This window comes from Heliangelus exortis, chromosome 3, assembly GCF_036169615.1.
Source record: "Heliangelus exortis chromosome 3, bHelExo1.hap1, whole genome shotgun sequence".
NCBI lineage: Eukaryota > Metazoa > Chordata > Aves > Apodiformes > Trochilidae > Heliangelus > Heliangelus exortis.
In genome coordinates, this window is record NC_092424.1 from 26,989,959 (window position 1) to 27,008,142 (window position 18,184).

The 18,184-nt window shown below is 42.9% G+C and overlaps 1 protein-coding gene across 3 annotated transcripts in view; it reads right to left on the bottom strand.

The window, feature by feature from the left end:
• Window positions 1-8,562, bottom strand: part of TP53BP2 (tumor protein p53 binding protein 2) — a 52,741-nt gene extending 44,179 nt beyond the window's left edge. The window contains exon 1 of one of the 3 annotated variants that reach the window (XM_071739741.1): window positions 8,332-8,504. In XM_071739741.1, coding sequence (XP_071595842.1) covers window positions 8,332-8,358 — 27 coding nt within the window. In that variant the 5' untranslated portion in view covers window positions 8,359-8,504. Of the gene's footprint in view, window positions 1-8,331 lie in introns of all 3 variants that reach the window. The other 2 variants (XM_071739743.1, XM_071739742.1) reach the window with 2 other exon arrangements.
• Window positions 8,563-18,184: the final 9,622 nt, after the last annotated feature.

Consider the following 18,184-nt stretch of genomic DNA (forward strand, 5'->3'; position numbering starts at 1 on the left):
ACTGACTGTGGGCAAGCTGTCTGTGCACAGCAATGCAGCACAGCCACCATAAGTGCCAAAGATAACCACCATGAAATGCCATCATTTGGTCATCATAACTTCAGCTGTTGTCAAATAGATATTATTCAAAGCCCTCAAGAAAGGTTTCTGTCCTACCACTTCTGGGCTGCAAACACACAGTAAGTCATTAGTAACTGTGAAGATAATGAAGAATGTTACACTACAGCAGTGTGCACTCAACTGGCACAGAAGACACATGGAGCTTTTGCATCAGAACAGATGGATCTTGGTATTTTGCAAGTTAAAATGGACCAGTTGGGCTATTCCACACTGGAAAGTATGGATAGTCACATGGTCTGGTCAACAACACTATAATGGGATGTGTACAACTACAGCAGAACTGAGCAGGAGAAATCTTGCCCACCGGTCAGCCATTAGCCCACCAAGCACCCCACCTAATCTTACCTTTGTTCCTCTAAGGTGGAGCTCTACATACTTTAACTTTCATCAGGAAACACTCAGCTACTAGAACAGAACCTGCAGAAGAGTGGCAGATTGAACACTTGATAACTGTCTGACAGGTTCTATTTAAGTGCCACTCACTTCCCAGAGCTTTCTAGGCAACACCAGACTCTACAAGGCACACCAGCTGGGAAGTGAAGGAAAGGAGAGCAGCTGATCAGAGCAAGGCAGCAGGCTTGCTGGGTGGCTCTACTTGTCATCAGCAAAATCATGATAGTGATCTTTGCAGGTGACCTTGTATGAAATGATGGTCACTCAGGTGATGTGACAGCCACTTTAAATTAATTAAACAGAGTGTAGTTCAATCAAATCAACATTTGTATTGTGCTGGGCTCCTAAAGAGACTTTTTTGCCCCAAGAGCTAGAAAAAAAAGTCCCTCTCAGCCACCCTCTATTTGGCCACTCACTTAACTTTCCTGGAGGCAGAAAACTTCTCTAACCCCACCTCACTGCTATTTGCAAAAGAAGCACTCTAAATTACCTTAGTTTTTTGCTGAAAGACCACGTGGGCAAGACCTAAATACAGTACCAAAGGAATAATGATGCAGAGGAAGAAGCTCATAGTGCTATTTCTATAGCTTCTCCCTGCAAACCTTTTTGCTTATAGTACAACTTGTTCTGAAAAGTCTGGAACACACTGGGTGACTACTGTTGATAAAGTGGCTATGGCATGGCATGACAAGCAGGCAAAAATATAGCTCATATGTGAGCCATGGCAGTCACTTTGTCATTTTTGGTATTTCACAAGAGCTTTATGGCATTCTCCAAGGAGGTCTGGAGTACTTTTTGCCTAGCCCCTACACATCCTGCCTTTCACAAATCAACATCACCTCCCTCCTTCCTTTTCAGTCAGGAATCAGTCACATTCCCTGCTATGCCAGCTTCTCCTGAGCTTTTCATTAAGTTGAGACACACACAGAGCCTTATTACAGCAGAGATCAGAGAACCTCTAACAAATTCCAGGAATCCCATAATTTGCAGGGTCCTCCCGGCCCTGGGATGCCCAAAGATGGTGAGAATGGGCCTCATTTTCCAGATATCCAGGGCAGGAGACATCAATCACTGTTCTGCATGGCCCAGATACTAATCTGGGTAAAGTTCTGCATTCAGGGCAGCATATAGTGATGTAGGATGAAGACCAGGGTGAAAAAAGGTGTTTACATGCACTTTAGTGAAAAAAAGAAGCACACCAGACAAGCCACTGCTCTCAAGAAGCAAGGAAATTGCCACAGAGCTATAACTGTGCACAGGTATGACAGAAAAAGCTGAATGAGTTTCAGCTACATGGAGTAAGAGCTTTCCTGTACATTTCTCTGTGATTTGCTAGCCCAGCCAAATCGCACAATTTCAATTTCACACAGTAAAACTAAAAATATGGGGGCAAGATACCTGTAGGTATTGCTGTAAAGGATGTGGCTACTGAAAACCAAGAAGGGGACACTCACCTTGCAGAAGGCCAAGGCTGCAAACCTTAAGAATGCAAGGAGTAAATTCTACAGTGTAGTCTTCCATCTCCTTATTCACATACATTAAAGCTGTATCAAGTTCACAGACCTGCAGGCTGCTGTACTACCCAAGTACCAGAGCACACAGGTGCTTCGGTGCAGAAAAGAGTTAAAATGGGATAACAATAGCAGCAATACAAAAAGAATCCACTGAAGAAGATAAAGATTTTCCTCATTTAAAGAACAAAAGAAAACTGAAGGTAAGATAGACACACACTCTCTCTTAGCTTTAAATTAAAGAAACAAAGGATTTTAACACTCTGTTGCAACACAAAGAAAAACTAGTAAACTAATCTCAGATCTAAATTGCTCCTTAAGTAGTTAAGCCTCACAAAATAATAATATCAAGAGACAAATATAATCTCTTAATTTAAAAAAAAAAAACAAAAAACCAACCCACATGCTGATGATGATATCCAAGATACTCATAAAACAGTGATAAAGGAATATTCACTTTACACACGGGTAAAGGATTAATGAACAAGCACCATTTTCAGGGACTCTTATAAAGTGTAGAACAGAATAAACTACCATCACAGTTCTTTCCCCATTCACAATTCACCCCACAGATGTATGGATGCAGGGGATGAAATTAAGTAATACCATTTAATACTTAACATTGGATATGACAGACTTGTATTCCAGCTGCACCACAATGTATGCGCCAGTTGGTTTGTCTCTATGGGTCTCCCAAATCCCAGGATGAACTCACTGTGCATTTTTTAAACAAGTAGCTTAACTTCCTGTAACTTCTGCTCACTGTATTAAATGCTTGGATCTATGGCAGTTATTTTACAGACCAATTGTTTGATAACGCAAAATAATGGCAGAAGTTTTCACGGCAGCAATGTGAAGTGTCCATGTTTTTACCTGATTTTTGGTCTATAACTACAGCCCAGTTATACTGCAGATAATCAAGAGAACCATGCAGAACAAGGGGTCTTGATTTTAAAATGTATATGTGTTACTTTGTAAAAGGATAAAATAAAGATGTAAGAGTAGGACTAAAGATTTAAAAAAAAAAAAAAAAAAAAAAAAAAAAATCAAGGAAAAGGCGAAAAGTGTTCCCCTAATCCTCTTTTTTAAAATAGATGCCAATAAAAGCTAGGGCACTGCAGACAGCCATCTACCAAAAGATACCATCTTCAGACCTGGAAGCATCGCTGCAGCATAGAAAAAACAGATACAGGAATTATGTTAGCACCTTGGCAATAAAATTCTTGGTAATAATGCCACAGCAACAAAAAACAAATGGCTCTTCCTTTATACACAACGGCATTAAACACCCAAATAATGCCATCGCTATAGTGAAACACCTGAAGACAAACTCTAAACACCAGCAACAAGATCCAGAATATTGATTAACAAAACACAAATAGAAAAACCAAGCAGGAGACTGCTTTCTGCCTTTTAATATCTCCAGTGACACAACTGCTGTTCCTTCTCTGATTCCCTTGCAGTTCATTCTCCATGAACATTTATCCCAAACTACAGCAATAGTTATCAAACAACGTTTCAAACAATGTTTCAGGTCTTTCATGTTCCACAGCCAAGCCCAAAACAGTTAAGCAACAGTGACTAAGTTAATTAAGTGTACTTCACACCATGTCCAGGATTTCTAGTGACCTTTATACACAGTATCTATCCAACTGTGAGAACTGAAGATCAAAAAGACACTGACTGACTCACCAGTGAGTCTAAGCTGAGGGAAACCAGGCCTAAAGATAACTATAAAACTAGGAGAGAAGCAAAAGGTTTTATCTGCTCATTACTTCACGAATATGACCAGTTTCCAGAGCATTAAATAAGCTTTTACACTTCACAGGAAGTCAACAGCCCATGGATTAAAAGGATCTGGGGATTCTTTTGTCAGAAGGCAGAGAAGTCCTCCTGCAGCTGAGCCACCAAGCCATGGGAGGCAGCTTAAGTCGTGTTCTTGGAGTTACCCAGCACCCCCTTCAGAGAAATGGTATGGCAGTAAAGCAAAACTCTGCCTTGTAGTTAAACAAACTCAGTAACATTCACAGTGGGAGAGAAAGGAGAGACCCGGAGCAGACCACTAAGAAGGACAGTGGCTAGACAAATGGAGCACTTTCAAGACAGTTTCTTAATCAATAATTTGAATGGAATGCTAGGCACATTGCCATTCTGCTAGTTTATTCTGCTGAAATAACCTTTATATCTATGTCTTTTGAAGTCCAACTGACTTGCATATAAATTAACCTTCCAAAGCAGACCTGCTTGCTAATAAAGCCGAGATCTTGTCTGGCCACAGTCGGGAGGGGGGGGGGGGGGGGGGGGGGGGGACGGGACTGAGGGGGAAGAAGGAAATCCTGTGAATTATCCAACCATCCCAAACTCCATTGCTGCATCGGAGCCATTGACAAACTAAATGCAAGGGCCCCACAAGGCACTAACAACCTGAATGGCTGAATAGATCAGAAGCAGCATAATTAGCTGCTCCCATGGCCCCAGCTTGATCTGGTAGGAATTCATAATATCGCCCTTACCCCGTTTCTGATAAAAGCCACACAAGAAGCCAAGATATTTAATGTACTGTAGCACAATATAACATAAATTGCAGATGGGGGGTTAATGTATTACAAAAGCCATCTCAGAAGTTAAATGCATTTAAAACTATTTCAGGAATAAAATGGGACTATTCGTGAGACAAAACAAATCAATCTTGTAACAATATGAAAGTAGGGGTGGAGAGAGTTTCTGTATAATCTTACAAGCTGCTCTTACAAAGCACATGAGATTTATGTTAAAGTTTCTTCAAGCATGAAAAGTGTTTTCCAAGAAAATTGCCTAAGATGGGTTACTACTACACTATTTCAGTAATTCAGAATCCATATGGCAATTCAAATTAAATGCCTAATGGAACATGCAAAAGAATATCATAGGGTTTTTTAAAGGTTAAAAATAGATTAAAAAAAAAAAATACATCTAAAAAGTAGGGAGTATTCTGCATTGAAAACATATATTAAGTCCAGTGCTCATAGCTTAGAAAAAAACACTTGGAAGGAGGCATTCAGCAGAGCTTAGGAGGAAACCACAACTTCTTATGGTATCAACATCACAGCCTTACACTTAAAACAAAGTGTCATTTAATTTCATTAGAAAATAACACACGATTATTGGGGAAAACATTTTCAGAGATTTAAGCCACTTCTGACAACAGAAGACAAAACTAATTTAAGAATTTAAGCATTCTCCAATTCGCCAAGTCAGTCTCTAACCCTAGCAATGTATCTGCATGTCTGAATCCATCCTGATTTCAAGGAGGCTCCCAGTAACACATAAGAAATTGCAGAATGGACCCTTAGCTGGACCATCAATGGGGTTTGATCCAAAAATTTCGCTGGGCTTTAAAGAATAGGTCAATGTATTATCTGCTACTGTTTCTGAAAAGTCAGCTATCCACTGTGCATAATGACACAAATAATTTCTCAATACATGCAAATCCTTAGGTAATAATGTAAAAGAAGCGGGAGAGACCACTAATGCTGCAGAAAAATATGCTATTTTTGAAAGTGCTCCCAGTTCCTTTAACTCCTTAACAGTACCAGTCACACTCCCACAAGCCTTACCAGATGAAAAGCAAGACAACTTCACACAACTCGACAGCATTAATCCTGTTATTACCTTCATCGGTACAGCTACACACAAATTACTTCATATTACACCCTTATGCAGACTTTAATCACATATGGTTACAGCAGCAGTTTAGCACCTGTCATCACCACAAGGAAAACACTACGATTTCAGGGTAGTTTCCCAAGAGCTCAAGTAGTTTTGCTGCTACAGCAGTTTCCAGGGTTTTCACTGGGCTCATGTTTGCTGTATTTCCCATTTGTGGTCATGAGACCTCCTCCTGTGCTGTTTAATCTCTTGTCCATGCTACCTTCTGGAACAGAGGAGAGCTGGACCCGTGGCAGCGACTTAAAATCTTACACAGAAAATCTTATTTAGAGGGTGGGAAAGAAAAAGGCACAGTAATAAAATATTTTGCAGATGGTTTAGGGCCAGCTACTACTTCTCATTCAAACAAGGCAGCTAAAGATACTCAAGTCCATGAACACCTCATTAGTGCACAAATAAAAGGGCACTCATATGTCCTGCTCCCTCCTCTTCCCATCCAAAACTCTTTTAATCTCTATAAAGAGAAACAAGAATTAGTTCAGGGGAAGAAAAAGATGAGGGAAACTGGTAAAAACACTTACAAAAATATAAAGAGTAAGAACTTATTTTGACACTGTTTTTTCCACACTGTCAGATTCACATTAGTACATTTACTATAAAATGTTTTCAAAGTGGCATCAAGTGACTGTTTATTTGCTCATCAGCCAATGGGCCACAGCACTTTAACACCTTTTTCCACTGTTTAATATAACTGCCGGACATCTTATTCCTCAATTATACTAGAACTTAGTTTTTGCTCTTTTTAAAGGTGAATTAAAGTTTTAATAAACCTAATGCTTATATTTTAAATTTCTTTAGGCACATTCATTCCTCACAAACCTTTCACAGTCTGAATAATGAAAGGTTGTACCTATCCCTAACCTAATTTATAGGTTAAAAAACAGAATCACTAATGAGTTGAGTCATCAACCAAAGAAAAGTCTGAACCACCAGGGAAATGCATACACCACAACTCGCACATGATTACATGATAAGACTGTTCCTGGGTTTTTTTCTTTTATTTGAACCTAGTGACAAGGCAACTGGTCAGGAATAGCAGTCCTGGAGAATCTTGGAGATTTCTGTTATGTAAGGGTGCTTACCTAACTTGGTTTTGACATGGGGTGAATTAAGAAAAACAAGCAATAAATATAAGGTGTTAAGTTTTTCATAGGTAGACAACACCACAGTTGCATAACACATTGGTTATTATGAGCTAGGCTCATATTCTGTATGTTTGTCTCTCATAAGTAAGGGAAATAGCCACCCAGCCTTCTCTAGTGTTCTGAGAGATAAAACTGTCATTATTTTCTCCTAATGCAGAGGAAGAACACACCTATAGCAAATTAAGCATCCCTCTAACACCCACATCCTTCCAGCGCGGATTCCCAGTTTCACCTCCCAGTACAGTTCCTCGCTTGTTTAAGTCACCTCCTGGCACAGTTAAACTGGAAATAATCTTTAATAGTAGGATTAAAGGACGACCTATATATACCAAGTGGTATCAAGAGCAGCAAGCCATATCGCGCAGGGGAGGATGACAGAGAGAACATTTTAAAGCACTCTCAACACGGACAAGGTAGGTATTAAACTTGCTGAGATTTTCTGAACGTATTTCAGTCTCTCGGAACAACGGATTCTGGACTTCACGGGGCACCGCCGCTGGCAAAACCAAGTATTCAGTCAGGCGTACTTTCTAAGGAAACTATTTTATGTCGTTCTCCTTCTGTCTTTTGTGCTGAAAACTAAGCAAAGCTGTTGTGCTATGCTTTTATCCAACTTCAGCTGACAAAAACGGTGTAATTCAAAAATTCACCTCATAAGCCCGATAGGAGTTGATCCTCTCTGTCCCTTTAGAAAGCGTCAGAACAAAGACGCCTCGCTGAGCAGGGCAGGTTTAACACACACCGCCATGAACAACTCCTGAAACTCTCCCAAGCCGGGAAGGGGAACACCAACCCCCGAAAGCTCCTAATCACTTTGAAACGTAAACAATATGGACACCATCTTCCTCCTCGAGTCCCGGCACTCCAAACCAAAACTACCACCCACCAGAGCAACGAGCAGGCACGGCTCCTTTCAATCCAACTTTAAGCAGTTAATATTATTTGAAGAAAATTAAAATAGCAGGATTCAGCACGTTTACCCCGCGGGGAGAGGAGCGAACGGCCCCGGCGGGGCAGCCTTGTATGCCTCCCACGAGTGGGACGAAGGGGGACGCTCCCGGGCGCTGCGAACCCCTCGCCACCGCCCCGGGGCTCCCCTTTCGCCCGCGCTGTGTCTGCTCCAGCGGGCTCGTCGAACAAGTTCATCTCGGAGTGAAAAAAGGAATAAAATGAAAAGGTAAGGGGGAAAAGAACCATGAGGGGGAGGGGAGGTCCCTGCGCGGCCGTACCGCGGCTGCGGAGCCCTGGGAGGAGAGAGAGAAGGCCGGAGATGGGGGAGAAGGGAGGGAGGAAAAGAGGAATGGGTCGCCTTCCCGCCTCCCCTCCACGTCCGCGGGATCCATTTTCCCTCTTGCTGCCCCGCTCCAACTTTCCACGCCCCGCGGACGGCCCCGGCCACCCCCCGTCGCGCCGCTCCGCTCCGACCCCCGGGGCCCTGCCTTCCCGGGACTCACCGGCATCATCTTGGAGCCGAACCGCATGGGGGCGAACGGTGCCGGCCCCGCCGCCCGGAGCTGGAGACCGGCGACCGGAGAAGAGAAGGCCTGCGGTGCCGCCGGTTCAGGCGGGCAGGGAGACCTGTTGACTCGACTCGGCCTCGCCACCCGCTCTCCGCTTTGTTCCCACCGTCGCTGCCGTGGCCCAGGCTCCGCTCCGAAACTAACCCCGGCCCGGAGAGGAGGAGCCGCCGCGCCCCGCCTGCCTCCCACCCGCGGGAGGGGCCGGCGCGACTCCCGCGGGGGACGGGCCGCCTCCTTCGCCCTCCCCGGCCCCGGGTGCCTGGTGGGGGTAGCTGCTGCACCGTCCGTCACCTCGGCCTGCCGGCAGCTCAGCCTCCCCGTCCGGTTCGGCGGGGGTCAGTCCTGCCGGGGCCAGGGTCGGCATGTCATGGGCCGGGACCTAGCGAGGGGTTGTGGCAGTAGGAGAATCGTGAGTCCCCAGGAGTCACCTCGTCCAGCACAGTCCTCCGAAACTCATTGGCCTATGGAGGACAGGAGCACACACAGCACTAGTCCCCTCCCCACGGAGCCTTCCTGGCCCGGCGGCGGAAGAAAGAAACCGTCCAAGGTCAGGCTCAAACACTGGAGCCTCACTCAGTCTGGTCCGCGAGTCCCTACCATTCCTCCCTCACAAAACGGGTGGCCCCACCGGTAATGTCCTTTAGCTCCTTATCTACGCGTCCAGTTTAGCATTCCTGCTTAAAGTACGCTTTACTTTATTTGCAAGTTTTAAGTTAGACCTAGCCGTCCAGTTACAGTCAAATCTCGCAGGAAAACGTTGCCAAAGTCGTAGAGACCCATGTTAAGGTTGGGCTGTCCGAAAAAAGCAACATCACATACCTTTTACACCTACTTAAGAAAGGGGAAAAAAATCACTTTCCTGAACCAGAGTGCGGGCTAAAAGTTTCAAACACTCAGGCACTTTGTTAGTAGCACTTCAAAAGCTCAAGGAAGGAAAGCATGCTACACCCAGCTGCATCTGTTTTTTTCTACTTGTACTAAAATCTTTCCAGTAATGAAAAAGGATAAAAGGGAAGTGGATTATACATTCCCTCATGAAGGCAGAACAAAACCGAAGACCCAATTTGTGTATAAATATATCTTTGTCTAAAGCAGTAAAGAAACTTGAAAAGCATTGATAAAAACCCCGAAAACTCCTTTGCGATAATCATGCGTTGTTTAATACAACACTGTTGCAACTGGGGAGAGCTACAAAAAATTTAAAAACCTATTTTTATAGCTGAAGTTGCAGAATTACAACAAAGAAAAACAAAAGAGGGTTTTTTTTCCCCCAACAGCGTTTTGAAATACAACAATTGCGTAAAGCCTGTCCCATAAGTGTCTCGCAGCAGTTGAAAACCTGCTGTACAAAGTCTCGCCGCCGCCGCCACCTCACACCTTCGGGAGCACTTTCGGAAGAACCACCCTCAGAAACAGGAGGGACGGGAGGTAGGGGTGCTCGAGCCCGGCTGTTTCCCCGCGCCTCCCACTACGTTTTTCTTCCACTCGAGGCGGTGTCCCCAGCACCTCAGGCTTCTCCCGTCGCCCCACAGCCGCCCCCCTCAGCGCGGGCTCCTCCGCCGCCGCCCCGCCCTCTCTGCGGCACTGACCAATCAGGAGACGCAGCCGGCGGATGACATCACCGACCGCAGCGCCTATTGGGGACCTGGCGAAAACACCGCCACGTCTCCAGGCAACGCCTGTGGCGTCACGGCACCGCCACCCGCGCCGAGCCGAGCCGAGCCGAGCCGAGCCGAGCCCAGCCCAGCCCAGCCCAGCCCAGCCCAGCCCAGCCCAGCCCAGCCCAGCCCAGCCCAGCCCAGCCCAGCCCAGCCCAGCCGATTTATATCCGCGCGGTTGTTTGAAGGGCTGGAAACGCCCCCCAGAACTGTGAGCAAAGCACAGCGTCGCTGGTCCCTGTTACTGCGTCACCGTGTCCACTGCCCTGATATATTAATCAACCTACTTCCAGAAGGTTTATAATCCCAGTTTTCATTTGGCAGTTTTCTATAAACTCAAATTGTTTACTTATTTTACAAAATAAAAACGTTTCAGGACAAAACACGTGGCACTGGAGAACTAAAATTCTTCTGCAGATCTGTTGAATTTTTAGGAGTATCTAGCTGGTAAAAGATAAAATAAGGAGTCTGATATTCTAATGTATGCTCCCAATACAGGTACAAATTATTTCTAACAATAATTAGAATATTATAATAAATATACATTCTAAGCCTATAAAATAAACCTGCAAATGTTTCATTAAAAAGCAGGTTTTAGATGCGAGTATGTACCTTTATTTTGTTAGTGCATGCCTCTTGCAGGTTAATCCACAGAAGTCTCTGTTGGCAAAACTTTAAATTTTTACATCTTCTGCACAAAACTACAGCCCCATCCCTGCTAAGGAAATGAAGCTTCAAGGGGTGCATCTATTTTTTTCCAGGTTTTGTCCAGGCTCTGTGACTCATACACTGTTGCAAAGGCTCTCCATGCCATCTGGCCACACAGTTCAGAACACAGCTTCACTCCAAGCGAGGAGAAAACACTTACCAAGTCTGCAGGTAAAGTGAGGTCAAAACCTCTTGTAGCTGTGCATATCTCATCAGCATTTCTCACCTTCCCTATCGCATGCCACATTTCTTCCTCTTACAGCAATTCAGACATTATTTCACTGGATAAGAATTAGGTTAATTTGCCAGAAGAGCTTACTAATTACAGGAAAGATTGTTGGTTTTATGAGCAGGGAGTAGATTGTTCCTCCCCCCGCCAGTAGGAAGAAACACGTGAAAGCTGCTGACCACGGGTTCAATCTCCAGAGTGTCAACAGTTGGAGGTAACCGAGTCACACAGGAGAACTGGCAAAGGGAAACAGTTCTGAGTGCTGCATATGCAGAGCTGTCACAAAAAGGAAGAGAAGAGATGCAGAGGACCTGGAGCCAATGGCAAAAATAGCTGAAGCTCTGCACCTCCTCCCTGGTTCCCACTACTCTTGGCAGCTTGTCCAGAGCATGCTCCAGCTGACCGGGACCACATGGAGTTCCCTAGAAGCAGTCACAGCAAGGGTCCCTGGGAAGTTAATACTCATGGAATTACTTTAAATGCATTCAAGAAAGGGGGGAAAAAAATAACCACACAAAAATTTAGCAGAATTATTCTTCATCTCTCCATGAAAGATGTACTTTTTGAGCCACAGAAATTTGCAGTAGCAGAAAGACTTAATAAGAGATAGTCAGTAGAAATCAATAGCATCTTTTCTTGTCATTAATCTTGTTATACTCAGAATTGGGGGGACAGGGCCTGGGAAGATAAAACTCAAAAACTTCATATAATTCTTTCAATACTGTATTTAAGCAATTTTAATAGTATCTTACTTTCTATTAGTCTGCATAAAACAGCCTCCAGATGTGTCAAGTCTTCTTTTACTGTCCTGCCATGATTAGGAGGCTTATCAGGCAGCACCTCTTTGGCAATACTTAGAAACAATTTTATTAAAAATCTGTTCCTGAAAGTTGTTTATATTTTAATAATCTTTTAAATTCTTCAGCAAAAAGATGGTGAATCCTGATCCTCACACTGTTTCTGAAGCAGTCATTTCTCAACGCGACGCCATCAATGTCAGAGGAGCTGGAGGTCAGCTGGTTTAGATTTGCTGTCCACTGCCACCTACTGTTCAAAAACTTCTAAACTGTAGTGTTTCTGAGAGATGCAATTTAAAAGGGCAAAAAGGAGGGAAACCTTTGGAAATTAGATTTCTCTGGAGAAGAAACAAAAATAAAATTAAAGAACATGCCAACAGAATTGCTCACCTAAACTCAGCGGGCTGGGGCATAGCACAGCAGCTTCACAAGATTGGATTCTTCCCAGCAACTTTTGGTACCATATCTATACAGCTACTTACTCTCCAGCTCAAGGTAAGGCTTTTCCAGAGTGATTCAAAGCTAAGGCCTCCATTAGTCAGTGCTGCCAAATTTCCTCACAAAGAAAAAAAGTAGCTATATAGAAGCAAACTGAGGGTTTTATATATTCAGCACCTACAAACAGTTCTACTGATCCATCAACTGTCCTCTGATGGTAGTTAAAATTAATTTTTACTATTTAATGTTGCAATTTTAGTATTTAATTTGTTTTAAATGTGATCATGGATTTTGTAGTGGAAACCATCTTGGGGAAAACGTGCAGCAACAACTAAGTCCACCTCAGAGATGGGGAAAAAAAGCTCACTAGTTCCAAAGTCTGCAGCTGATATTCATTAATCCTTAAAGGAATCTGCTAACCATACCAGCTAGGACATCCCATATTATCCCAGTGGCTGCTTCCAAATCGAAAGCCTTTACTCTACACCACATTCAAAAGACTAAATCAAGAAGCATGTAGCAGATACAAGTTTTAAATAAAGACACAGTGGTTTGCCTCAACTTCTGTCAAGTCCAGTTCTTGAAGTGTAAAGGTTTCCTTACACATTGAGGAGAGCTGTAACAGACACACCTTCCTTCTGGTGATAAGCTACATCCTTCTAAAACATGTGAACCTGGCAACTGAAATTACTCTCTTTATCTGTGATCAACCTACTTTCCTGAGTTTATCACATCAGTGCATTGCTTAGTGAACAACATCACCAGTCCCCTACTTTAAACAGTGTGTGTTTTGTGGAAAGGTATGTTTTGTTGTCAAAATATATTTTGGCAGTGGCATATACTTCCTTTAAAATCTAAACACAGCTCAACTAAACCTGCCTAACACAAGGATTTACCTCACTTAGAGGCATGAACGCCAGTCTCCTGCCTTGTGAAAGCATTTACTTCTGTATAAAGTGAAATAAACTTAATTGTTCACTTTATACATGAACTAGTAACCCATGTAAGCAGCTACATGAGACAACACAGGTTCAGGTCCAGACCCTGTAACCTCAAGTTAATTTTAAAATACTTCTTGCTTAACTTGCATCCTCTCAGCAAAGTAGTCCCATCATCTAAATTGTGAGAGTCACATATGCACCCACTGCACGAAGTACATATTCAATCAGATTACTCAGTAAACTAATAACTATATGGAGCCAGCAGCACCCAGAAAACAGCAGCTCAGAAGCTAGTTCAGAATTTGCATCAATTTTGCTGCAACCTATTCAGCTCTTAAGCTGACAATTTAACAACTTCAAAAGGTGATTATATAAAAGCAGAAAATGACATTTATACTACTGAACACAAGCATCCCTCAGAGTAAATGGAAGTCTTCCACTTATTCCAGATCAACCAGGAATTATTTAACTACAGCAAGCCAAAGTTTCTCCAATTTCTCTAGTTACTTGCTAGAAGAAAACTCTAATTTCCTCACTCAGAATTCTTTTCCCATGTAAATTAAATTCAGGTTCTTTTCCACACATAATTTAAGAATCAGCCAGCTAAAGCAAGTCTGTATTGGGTCTTTTAAAGAGAAATAACCTTCCTCTTCCATTAGTCCTAAGCATCTTTGAAAAAATGTAGGCTGTCACAAATTGGTGTTTGTACACAGCATATACAGCTGACATTCTTTTCAATCACTAAATTATATTCACTAGACTGACTCAGGATCCCTATCACTTTATCTCAGCAAACTTTCTGATACAAGGCCCTCTGTAACAGAATGTCTGTTTAAAGCAATAATAGCAATGCAAGAAAGCCATATCTGCCTGCAGCCACTTACTTAGCCCCATAAAGGAGATGGTCAGTGAGGATGAGCAGGAAAGGAACTAAAAAATATGCTCATTAAGCACATATACATTCAGATTTTGCAAGGAGGAATTCTGCGATCACAATTCCATTCTTTACATTCTTTACATCAAGAAACATCAAGGCTCTGATAGGCCACACTGTGATGCTGAACCTTCAGCCCAGCTGGACATTCAGAGAAAAGTGGAGAGCTAAATGAGCAGTGCCAATTTACTGTTTCCTGTCCCAGTTTCTCAGCTGCCAAGAAGACAGCCTTCTTGCTAGCGGTCCCTCTGGAGGCAAGAGAGAATGAAACCATTAGGATTTAAGAAAATATGAAAGTATTTCAAGATCAGCCCCTTGTAATTTCTTTTTTTGTAAAGTGACTGCAGGACTGAACAGACAACATCTTTGTTGACATACTCTCCTGGTCAATGTACCAATTTCTGTGGATATTCTTACATGGGGCTATAGTCCAGTAAATTAAGCTCTGCTTTAGATGACCCTGGCAGACACAGGCACAGGGTCTGTAAGGCACAACAGACACTTTGGGAACTGTCTTTTTCTTATAAGTCAACATTATTGGTGAAGTTTGTCATGGCAGTGGTGTTCCACTGTTATGTGATGTTAACTGATGAGAGAAAGAGAGACATTACCATTATCTTCACTAAGCTCTCTTTATCATTATGGTCATATACTAAAATCAAGCAAACTCCTTAGAACTTAACAACAAAGTAACCAGCAGCAAAAATGAGCTCCTCCCTATGGCAGAAACTGATCCTTTGTCCTAGGGCTTGCAAATATCCTACGAGAAAATAATACATAGAATCAGTAAAAGTCATGTAAACCCTATTTTTTTTTTTTTTTTTTTTTTTTTCTGTAATAGCTTTTTCATTGAGCTTACTTCTGAGTACAGTTCTGTGCACATATGTACCTGACCAATATGATTTCCAATGCTTGATCCTCCCATCCTCTTTCAGGAAAGATATTTTGACTCCAAGAAAGCAGAAAGTTTGTTTGAACCCCTGTCCTTTTTATCCCCCAAGTACACCAGTTCATATAATAACTATATTAGGTGTCTCCTGCTGTCTTGTGGAGTTGAAAATACTCTTAGTTAAATATTGCTTATTTAAATTTGAAACTGAAAAATACATTTAATGGAAGCTTGACTGTGCAACATGCTGAGCACTCAAAAGCTACTCAAGATTAGTCTTGAGGATAGGCTATTTCAAGATTTGTTTTAAATCTTACAAGCACTGCAGAAATCTGAATGAGTAGTAACCCAAATAAGGCAAATTAGGTGTATTCTGCATTGAAAGTATTTGCAACAGAGTGTGCATGTTACTTGACATGTAACAGACTCTACATAACTATTTAATCCCTTTCAGGAAGTATTATCTAGTTATCTGGCTTCAAATATTCTGAAACTTAAAGTAACTGAAAAGCTAGGCCACTACAGAGTCTGTGGTGAGAATTTTGTGAAACTATGTGCAGTTTATAATTTTGAAAATTGGTGCATGCTCAGAAAAATTACACGGTACATTGGGGAAGGATGTGAATCAGAATCTGGAAGGCAGAAGAATGAGTCTACTTACTGTAGTAGACTTATTAACTACAAAGCTATAGATATAGTTAATAATATAAAATATATAATGTGGATATTAATATATTCTACTTAGAATAAAAATGCAGAATAAAAAGATTATATTTAGTAAACATAAAACTGTATCTTAAAAACTCAATTTTTTTCAAATTATATTATGAAAAGTGTTCTTAAAACTATCTTAAATTATATGTACTTAGGCAGGATGAATTAACCACTTGCTTTTAAAGCATTAATGGACTGCCAGACCAAATTTCATGCACCATGTTATAGGCTTATAAAGAAATCTCCTGACTGCATTTTAGACTGATGACTGTGCATGTGAAAGGAGATCAGGTTCTGAAATCACGCACAACAATAAAACCCTTGTTCCGAGACAGCCAGATCATTTTCCAACTACACTGCTGAGCTGAGGAGCAAGGGGAGGTTGCAGGTGAGTTTCCAAGGAAAGGGGGAAGTTGCACTTGAAAGAAATGGGTCAAGATTAACTTTCAATACAGAAGAAGAATGGCTAGAAAAAATATACAGGGATGTTGCAGCAGCTAAAGCTTTAGTCCTGTAATACATTAAGCTGTAGTCCCTTGGTGTAGGTGCCTCAACAAGTGGTGCTGTTCTCCCCAAGCATTTTACACCTTGTTCCCACACACTTTGCTACTGTCACTTCAGGTATTTGCCTAGTGATCTTCTGTGATAAGTCACCCTTTGGCAGCACTGGTTCCCAGTCAAGCACACGCACTCAACACAGCAGAAGTGAATAAGTAGTGGCAGCAGCTGAAGGCAGAGAGGAGCCTGGCACCACACTCTTCAATGGCTGTGCTAGGTTCTGTAAAATGACTGTGAAACTACAGTGTGTCTGTGACCATGCTTAGAACCACAAAGAAATGTTCTAAAAACACACCTTGGTCCCATCCCTTTGCTGCCCCAGCTATTACATACAAGAATTCTCCAGAATACGTAGGATTAAGGGCAAGAGCAGAATTTAGTTTATTCTGGGTGTTTTGCCTCCTTAATAACATTTGGTTCCAAACAGTGGTTTGTGGGCAGCTGTGTTTTTTACAGTTGGCTCCAATTCCCAAAGGCTGACAGCAGACCTGCACATCCACTGCTCACCCAGCTTGCTGAGGCTCCCCCTCAGGTTGGACACAATAAAGAAATGCTCACCCATCTACACATAATGGAATGGAATGGAATGGAATGGAATGGAATGGAATGGAATGGAATGGAATGGAATGGAATGGAATGGAAGAGGGGAGTGGAAGGGAAGGGAAGCCTGGATTACATTTTTAAGAAGTATGTAGTGGCACCTCACAAGCTGCAGAGGTATGTTTCCACCCTGTAGCTGCCCCACTGTAATTCAACCACCGTACTCCTTAGCAACAGCAGTGATGGAGTTTTTACATGTTATTCTCACACTGTTTCCTTTGGAGGGGGCACGGAGAATGAGGTGCTGATCTCTCCAGTGTCTAGCCACAGGGTGGGAGGGGATGGCATAAAGCTGTCTCTGGGGAAATTCAGGTTGAGAGGGTGGTCTGGCACAGGAATGGGCTTCCCCTGGAAGGGGTCGCAGCCCCAAGCCAGTCAGTATTAAAGAAACATTTGTATATATGTACATATATATGCTGCAAGGTCATGCACCTGTGTCTGGGAAACCCCCTTGTATCAATACTGGCTGAGGCATGAAGGGACTGAGAACAGCCCCATAGATAAGTACCTGGGGGTATTGGTGCATGAAAAGCTGGACATGAGCCAGGAATATCCAGTCACAGCCTAAAAAGCCAAACATATCCTGGGCTGCATCAGAAGAAATGTGACCAGCAGGTGGAGGGAGGTGATTCTCCCCATCTACTCTTTCATGAGACCCCACCTGAAGTAGTGCATCCAGCTCTAGAAATGGGAAAGGCACGGACCAGAGGGCCATAAAAATGATCAGGTGGCTTGAACACAGCCGAAACGAGTTGCAGTTGTTCAGCCTGGACAGAAGGCGGCTCCAAGAAGACCTTATTGCAGGCTTCCAGTACTTAATGGGGGCTTGTAAGATAAGCAGATTTTTAGTAGTGCCTGTTGCAGTAGGACAAGAATTAATGTTTTTAAACTAAATGAGAGTAGATACAGACTATCAGGAAGAATTTTTTTTATAATGAGGGTGGTGAGACACTGGAAAAGGCTGCCCTGAGAGGTGGTAGATGCCCCATCCCTGCAAACATTCAAGTTCAGGTCAGATGGGGCTCTGAGCAACTTGCTCAAGTTGAAGATGTCGCTGCTTACTGCAGGGGGATTGGACTAGATGACTTTTAAAGGTCCCTTCCAACCCAAACCCATTCTATGATTCTATTGTTTAACTTTAAAGTTGCCCTGCACGGAGTGCGGCCTGGATGGTCACTCTGGATCCCTTCCAGGTCAGCGTACCCTACACCTCTCGTGAGCTGCCACAACCTCTTTGGCTGCCTCATTCCCTCATCTCGTCTTCCAGAGGGAGGATTCTATGATTCTATGAAAAGCCCCGTAGCTTCACAACGACACAGTA